The 8,750-nt window shown below is 37.9% G+C and overlaps 1 protein-coding gene across 1 annotated transcript; it reads left to right on the top strand.

The window, feature by feature from the left end:
* Positions 1–4,052: 4,052 nt before the first annotated feature.
* LOC147277643 (SET domain-containing protein) lies at positions 4,053–6,910 on the top strand. Its single transcript, XM_086254409.1, has 5 exons — positions 4,053–4,825; positions 4,942–4,981; positions 5,075–5,175; positions 5,494–5,592; positions 5,712–6,910. Exons 1-5 carry the CDS (start codon positions 4,067–4,069, stop codon positions 6,816–6,818), a joined length of 2,106 nt encoding a protein of 701 aa, XP_086110535.1. The 5' UTR covers positions 4,053–4,066; the 3' UTR covers positions 6,819–6,910.
* Positions 6,911–8,750: the final 1,840 nt, after the last annotated feature.

Genomic DNA, 8,750 nt, shown 5'->3' with positions numbered 1-8,750 from the left:
TTTGTGATTGTGAAAGTTAATTAAGAAGTACGTACTGTCTTTTGACATAACTAAAATACCTAGCTAACAGTAGTGGAACATAATAGGGAATAATTTTTTTCACCATATGGTAGAGCAAATGTCCATAACTGGTTTACTGTGAACCTCAAACATGTTCATTATCATACCAAAAGACTTAGCCAAACATAAAAGTGCATTAAGTAGCCAAGTTGGCAAAGTCAAGCAGCAGTTAAGATTTTTGGAATACAGGGTGTGAAGGTAAAAACACACCATGCCTCCCTGGCAAAAACACAATATACGTACATATATTAAAAAATAAAGTACATACTGGGTACTTTTGGGCTTGCAATAATGCAATATAGGGTTTATTTAAATTATTACATAGACATAAATTACCCCATACATTTGGGTTGCAAACATTGCCCAGTTTCCCGCTCCACTTTGGATGAATGACAGGATTGAATAGGGTTTTTTGAAATTCGAAAGTCACAAAAAGGTGGAAAAATTAGATAAATACAGATATTTCTATAGCAGATGAAATACTTCAAATAGCAGAGTCAAAGAAAGGAAAGGAGCTTCCATGGAAAGCTGAGAGGAAGAATATTCTCTGCTAATTTACAGAGAATCTGATAATTCATACAGGTTATCACAAAGGGAGACTACCAGTTTCTGTCTTGAAAGCAAGAGGAGAGCATATACAGAGTATTTCACAGTGTCAGAAGGGTCCATTCGAAGATGAGATTTCAGCACAGGGACATAGGTACGGGAAACTTTATACTAAATACATCAATTTAAAAAAGCTAATATATTACATATGTCTAAGAATGTAAGACCGTCAACAGTTTCCTAGTTTCTAGTCATTTACAAATGTTAGATGGTCTACGTATGAAGGACTATAAATAATGACTCCATACCTTTGAAAGACACAGTAATAACAAAAGAAAACCTTTATTGTGTGTATGATTAAGGTACCAAAAGATGTCTCAGACACAGTAATAACAAAAGAAAACCATTGATTGGTCGCATGAGCGAACGATGGAGCTAAAGATCGAATCAGGTACGTAATGCTGAAGAAAATTGGAGCGAGATGGAAGCACTACAAGGCAACTTTGAGGCGTGATTGGTATGCACCTAATGTAGGAACGGTTGCAAGATGGACTTGTGGTGACAGATCGGTGGATAAAGATCATTGGCGTCAACTTGTGAGCTTCTGGGATGGGGTTACTGGATAAGTAAGCTAAGACACGTTGGTATTGTCTACAATAGTTTGTAAATTTATAATTTGGGATGCATTTGAAATACATATTAGCCCATTTGAATATGATAGGGACAGTTCATTTTTTTCATAAATAGTTGTGTGCATTTGATGACAAGTAAGAATATTGGACAAAATTGTAATGTCATTTATGCAAAAATGTTCAATTACAAATAAGGCAAATAGGAAGAAACTGAAGATGAGTCACACCAGAGGGACAAGGACATTCGCCCAGATGCCTTACGAATATGTGAGAAATTAAATTTTTGTATTTTGAATGTTTGAGATGTAAATAAGTAGAGTTATTGAAATAGATAGTTGTCCTATAATGCATATATGTGTTTAAAATATGAAGGCAGCTGATTCGAATTTGGTTGTTGACATGGTCATGGTACAAAATGAGACACCTAGTAACTCCTAATAGCAGTACCAACCACCAATAGGGTTTTGAATAAATGCCATTTCATTTTCCGACTACTTTATAGTGAAGATATACAAGTCACTATGAAATTGTACCCTACACATGGTATAACTGAACATATGCAAGATATGGAATGATTGGTAAACTACAAAAGTAAGTTAGAAAACAAACATGCAGAGTAATGGAAGGAACGAGTCGTAGGAAAGTTGGGGTTAATGTAACTTCATGTTAATGTGAATAAGGCAATTTCTAATAATATGTAAATAAATGCCATGTAAATTATGGATGGTTTGCAAAGCACGGAAAGGAGGTCGACCATTATACATTCTTTAAAATGACCCACACTAGAGGAGTTGATGAGTGTTCTGTTGATGCAGAATCTATGCAGATCATAGTAAGAATCCCAAACTAATTTTTGTTTTCATGAACATGTCACTTCAATTTGTCAAGGTATGATATGTTTGCTGGTTTACAATACATATTACCTCCAGATTATGTAATAAGCTGAAATATAATTTGGTGGCAGTCAGATTTTAAAAGTGCACTTGAGCTGAAACAAGCAGACGGGATAGAGGTGACTTACATTGTAATGCATGAGGTATATTCTAAAGTCTTGGGACCTGAGAGGCTGGCTATGGTCATGGGATTACATGGGCTGACGTCCTTGGAGTAATTACAGAACAGCGGGGACTATCACAAGAGGTTCAACTTGTCAAAGAGGCATGCGAAGAGCAGCGAAGGCGGGCAGACGAGACAGAGTTGGTCATGCAGAAACTGCAAGACGAGCCCAATAATTATCCGATTAAGAGGGTTGCCTATACAATTAAATGACTATGGAATGGGTTAGTTAATCTATTAATATGGACAAGGCTTGGGAAATTTTTTGTTTAAGCCTGAAAGCTAAATTAATACCCCTATAATTGAGTGTCTAAATTGAATTTTAGCCTAATCTTGACTTTTTCAAATATTCTTTTGTGATATATCCAAGGAAGAAAATTTCGTTTTTTGAGGAGGGGGAAATTTTATCAAAATACCCAATAATTTTCGTTTAGATTTCGAAAAATTCGCCGGAATTTCAAAAATTTCCTAAAAACTTCAAAATTTCGCCGACATTTTATGTGGCAGATAAGGGAGGCAGAAAGCGGAGGGAGAGAGGCAGAGCCACTGCCGTCACCGTCGCCGGAGGGAGAGAAGAGATTGGGGAGGAAGAGGCACAGCCGCGCGTGTCGTCGTCGGAGGGAGAGAAGAGATTCGGGGAAGGAGAGGAGGAAGAGATCGGGAAGGGGGAGGGAGAGGGAGCAGAGAGAAGAGAACATGGAGAAGGAGGGAGTGAGGGCCTGGGAGAGAGAGAAGACGAGAACTGAAGAAAGAAAGAAGAGAAAAAAGGAAGAGGTCAGTCACGGGCAGGGGAAAAGGAATTACTGAAGAAGGAAATTAAAAAAAAAAAGGAAAGAAAAAAAAAGAAAAAAAGAGAGAAAAAAAAGGAAAAATAAAAGAAAAGGAAAGAAAAAAAAAAAAAAAACTCGTTCGTTTGCGTCTGCGCGATCGTTAACCCGAGATCTTTCCAAGACTAAAATCAAGACTGGACTTTTTTTAATTATTCTTATTACTCGATGGCTCGCTGAAATTACTTAAAATCCAAATAACTCACCAAAATTAATTTCGAAGTCCGAAAAACGTTATGTAAAATTCGGTGAGCTCGTCTTGATAAATTTTATTTTTCTGTGACTTCAAATTTATTTATTTCCTTCAAAAATTCCTCAAAAAAATTATAATATCTTCAAATTAACAAGATAATTATCAATAAATCACTATTTACTTCAAAATAAATTATAAACCAACTTTCCGGGATACAATCTATTTGGACTGCGTTTGGTTATTGAGTTAGGTGGTTTAGAAAATAACAATACATGTCATTTTCTTATTTATTTACATATATTTTAAGGACAATTAGATTCAAAATGATTAAATATCCCTTAAAAAGAGGTTATTTTTATGTAATTGTTAATTAGTGAACCATTTTTATTTAACAGTATTTGCTTGCAGCGCGCATTATATTCACCTTATATCATATGAAACCTATTATATAATTTGGTTTTTTAATATTTTTATCAATGTAATAAATAATATGTTAAATAAATATATGATCAAGTTTCATTCAAAATTTTCATATTTTGATAAAAATTTTCGTAACTTTTATCTAATTTTATCAAATCGAAATTTTAATCAAAATTTTCACAAAATTTTTCGTCAAAATTTTCTTCGAATAGATATATTTGATATCATATGATAAATTATAAATTTGGAAATAATATTGAGTTTAAAAATGATGGACGTATCTCTTTATATTTCCCACATCCTCTTGGAGCGAAACGCTGTAGGAGGTGGCGATGGAGATGGAAATGAGAGCCGCAGTAGACATAGAAATAGGGGAAGACATAACCCCACCACTCCCTCCCCTCTCTTTCGCTCTCCACCACTCCCGTCTCTCCTCTCACTGCTCTTCCTGCTTCTCTCCCCTCCCTCTTCATCTTACCCCCACCTTTCCCAACAATTCCCACCATGTCCTCTCCTCCTTCTACTGCTCCCCACTCTGCTCCGCCTCCGACTCCCCCCTCCACGTGTCCAGCGCTGAGCCCCACCTCCTCCACCTCCTCCAATCCCACCCCGCCACGTACCCCCACGGCGACTCCTCCGACCTCCGCGCCGCCCTCCGCCTCCTCCAATCCCTTCCCGCCACGTGCCCTACTGCCCCTCGCATCGCCGGCCTCTTAACCAACCGCCACAAACTCCTCCTCCGCCACGACCACTCTCTCGCCCCCAGAATTCGCGACGGCGCCAGGGCTATGTTTCTCGCCCGAAACGACGCCGCTCAAAATTTCTCTACTACTGTGGCTCCAGACGACGCCGTATTGGAGGAGGCTGTGCTGTGCCTGGTGCTAACCAACGCCGTGGAGGTGCAGGATAAGACCGGCCGTACCCTTGGCATTTCGGTGTACGATCCGAGCTTCTGCTGGATCAACCACAGCTGTTCTCCCAATGCTTGCTACCGCTTTTCCATGGCGCCGCCACCGCCACCGCCTTGTTCGCACGATTCGCCGCCGCTGCTTATTGTCCCTTCTGGCCCCTGCGCCGGCCAATCAACACTAGTAATCCTTCCATTTTTGGAAATATTTATTTTAGCATTTACAAATTGTTTTTTTTTTTTTTAATAGAATTTATAATGGAATAAAATTCAGAGGTGTGAGATTGATATTTGTTGCAGATTGAGAGTGGTGTTTGTAGCAATAATGTATTGGCAAAAGGTGTTGTCAGTACCTAGTTTTCTTTTTGTTTTTTTTTGGTTTAAATTTGGATTTCAAATTTCCCAGTATGATTGATATTGTGAGTGAATGTAGAATGCAGGGGTTATGGTCCAAGAGTGATAGTTAGGAGCATCAAGAGAATCAAGAAAGGAGAGGAAGTGACTGTTTCGTACACTGACTTGTTGCAGCCAAAGGTATCTTTATTTTTATCTACAAATAAACGAATCAGAATTTGGAATTTTGTATTTATGTAATGCATATCTGTTTTGTCAACCGAACTTTCCCCTGTAATATGCTCCACACCGATCAACTGAATGCCGTATTGTCATGTCAATGAGACGAGAATTTTTTAGTGTCATCGTATGTTTAATGTCCCTGTCTTAAGAAAACTAAACCTGATATGACAATGCAAGACCAATCCAACTTACTGATTTCCAATTCTTATCGTGTTTACGTTTCATATTGATTACTTCTTTCTTTTGGATCCTATATTTTCTCGCGATTACCTCCAGGTGATGAGGCAGTCAGAGTTATGGACAAGGTATCGGTTTATTTGCTCTTGTAGGAGATGTAGTGCATCACCCCTAACTTTTGTGGACCAGGCTTTGGAGGTGAGAATTATTGGGAACTTTTTGTTTCTAAATTTGAACTTTGAGACATCATGGGATATAGCTGAATTTTCTGATGGAGTATCTTGAATAGTAATTAACCTTCAGCTGCAATACTCCAGGAAATATCTGCATCCAATTTCGACTCTTTTAGTTTGAATTCAGATATAAACTTCAACAGGGATAAGGCAACCCAGAGATTGACCGATTACATTGATGATGCTATAGCTGACTATCTGTCAATTGGTGATCCTGAATCTTCTTGTGCAAGGCTTGAACATGTCCTTACACAAGGTCTCTCCGATAAGCAGTCAGAGTGCTGCAAAGAAAAATCTCAGCTGACTTACTGGTTGCACCCCTTGCACCACCTCTCTCTAAATGCCTACACAACATTGGCTTCAGTGTATAAAATCCGTGCAAATGACTATACTGAAATGGATGGCCATCTATTGAAAGCTTTTGACCTGAGCAGGATCAGTGCGGCATACTCCTTGTTGCTTGCAGGTGCAACTCACCATCTTTTCCACTCTGAATCTTCTCTACTTGTATCTGTTGCGAATTTTTGGACCAGTGCAGGGGAGTCCTTGTTAACTCTTGCTAGAAGCTCAGTCTGGAGTGAGTTTGTCAGGTGGGATTTGCCTGCATCAAACCCATGTTCTATTGCAAAATATAAATGTCCAAAGTGCTCGTTGATAGATACATTTGAAACTTACTCATTTCATGGTCAAATTCAACATGTGGATTTTGACTATGTATCAAGTGAGTTCCTTAATTGTGCCACTAATTTTACACAAAATGTGTGGAATTTTCTGGGTCATGGTTGCCACTACCTGAGAGTGTTAAAGAATCCTATAGATTTCAGCTGGCTTGGTACCACAAACTATTCCAATGTAGGGAAAGTTCTGGGTCAGTCTATTGGCACTACAGTGGGATCTATTTGTGGGACTGAGAGAAGCATATCTTCCAGTGTAAGGAAAGTTCCGGTTCAGTCGATTGGCACTAAAGTCGGCTCTATTTGTGGGACTGAGAGAAGAATATCTGAAAGTGAAGCAGAGGGATACACCAACCACGTAAGGATATGCATTTTTAAGCTTGGTGTCCATTGCTTACTCTATGGAGGATGTCTAGCGAGCATATGTTATGGTAGGCATTCCCATTTGACTTGTCATGTTCGTAATATTTTAGATGGTAAAGAGAAATTGTTAAATCCTTTTCTCGAACCAAATTGAGGTTTAGCACTTGCTAGTTAATTTATACTTGATTTGCTGTTAATTGTCGTATTTAGTTGAAATGCATTTGATCATTAAAATTTGGTGAGACTTACGCTGCTAGTTGCATACTTGGCAACTCTTGCTTATTGATATGAACTTATCAATTATGAATGTCAGTTTGCATGAGAATCATAATTTCAATTCTCACCACGTTTATATTAGTCTTCTTGTGATTTTCACCTCCAATGCTATTTTTCTTGAGTACTCTTAGGCCTAGTTTGATGCATAGGATTGGATTAGATAGGTTAGATGACTAGATTTATGTGTATTCAAAGTAGAAAATTCTAACTTGAAGGAAGAAGATGAGAAGAAGATGGATTAGTCATAAGGGGAAACTTATCCCTTTCAATCCCACAAAAATGGTAGAATTGGTGGGGATAAGTTTCCTCTTGTGGCTTATCCATCTTCTTCTCATCTTCTTCCTTTCAAGTTAGAAGACACCCTCCCTATTTTTCCTTGACTTCACATGAATCTAGCCATTTAACCTATCCAATCCAATCCTATGCATCAAATGAGGCCTAATGGATGCACAAGAATTGCTACACTGATGTGAGTGAGAAAATTAGTAGATTTCAAAAAGTATATAGAAGACTAAGGTCATGTTTTATTTTCCAAACAAATAAATCATAAAAAGGTTTAGACTTCAAAACCAACCTAAATCAAATTTTATTTAAAATAAATTTTACACACTTAAAAAACATTGACTCAATAACTAACTAAACTTTATGCTGGTATCTAAGTAAGTTTCACTTACCAACTTCATTGATCTTGTGGTGTTTCTCTTCATAATATTGGAGAGATCCAAAGTTTGAACCAACTTAAAAAAAAGAAAGAAAAATAATACTAATTACCTCATAATCTTTCACAAGGACTAGGACATGATCATGAATCACCTTTGTCGCTTGAACTTCATCTTAAGTAGAGGCCATCACTCAAACATACTTCACTCACTCAACTGGACTTGACATATATAACACACATTACAAGACTTGGGTTTAATGTAGGAAATTGCCAATACCTCCCATTTGAAAGACTCTTGCATAAATAAACTGCGTTAATCTTGGTAAAGGTGTCACCATGATTTGGGTCCGTTAACATACAGGTATTAGCACCTAAATTTATTAACCAAAACCACCCAAAGCCCCTTTCTTTCTTTGCGGGCCAACTACCACAATTCTATTATTCCTTTGCGGACACCACATCCACTGGATCCCCGCGCTACAGTAAAACCCATCTGTCAGCGCATTGTTTTGACGAAAATAGGGATAACAAAAATTAAAAATACCTGCCGTGTCCTCACCAGCTGCAACATGCCAAAACACCAATAAACTGAAACTGCAAGTCAGCAACTCCAATAAACTGCAGTTTCAACTCTAATAAATTGCAGTTTCTGCAGTTTCAGTTCACTTACAGTTCCAGAAACTGCAGTTTCAGAAACTGCAGAAAGTTCACTTGTAATTCCAGAAACTGCAGTTTCAGTTCACTGTAAACGGCATAAACTGCAGTTTTTTATGCAGTTTCAGTTCACTTGCAGTTTTAGAAACTGTAGAAAGTTCACTTGTAATTCCAGAAACTGCAGTTTCAGTTCACTGTAAACTGCATAAACTACAGTTTTTTATGCAGTTTCAGTTCACTTGCAGTTTTAGAAATTGCAAAAAACTGCAGTTCTAGAAACTGCAGAAAAATGCAAAAAACTGCAGATAACTGCAGTTTCAGAAACTGAACTAAACAAAAAAAATCAAGAACCTAAACATAATCGGGGAAAGGGCACAGATAAGTTAAAAATAACTAAAAACTGTCATGAGGGTAAAATTGTAAAACTGCATCACTTAACACACGCCAGCTGGTAAGCAGCCCACTCAGCTGCAGTCAACTAAAGCACATGCAGTC

Source organism: Dryas octopetala, chromosome 8 (genome assembly GCF_963921425.1).
Source record: "Dryas octopetala chromosome 8, drDryOcto1.1, whole genome shotgun sequence".
Lineage (NCBI taxonomy): Eukaryota > Viridiplantae > Streptophyta > Magnoliopsida > Rosales > Rosaceae > Dryas > Dryas octopetala.
This window is presented reverse-complemented; position numbering and strand designations above follow the sequence as displayed.

Bases quoted from the DNA above. Each gene is read 5' to 3' on its own strand.
- LOC147277643 (XM_086254409.1), top strand. From the start codon at position 4,067: ATGGAGATGGAAATGAGAGCCGCAGTAGACATAGAAATAGGGGAAGAC. The intron at 4,826-4,941 runs GTAATCCTTCCA...TATTTGTTGCAG, and splicing joins GCGCCGGCCAATCAACACTA to ATTGAGAGTGGTGTTTGTAG. The intron at 5,593-5,711 runs GTGAGAATTATT...GCAATACTCCAG, and splicing joins TTGTGGACCAGGCTTTGGAG to GAAATATCTGCATCCAATTT.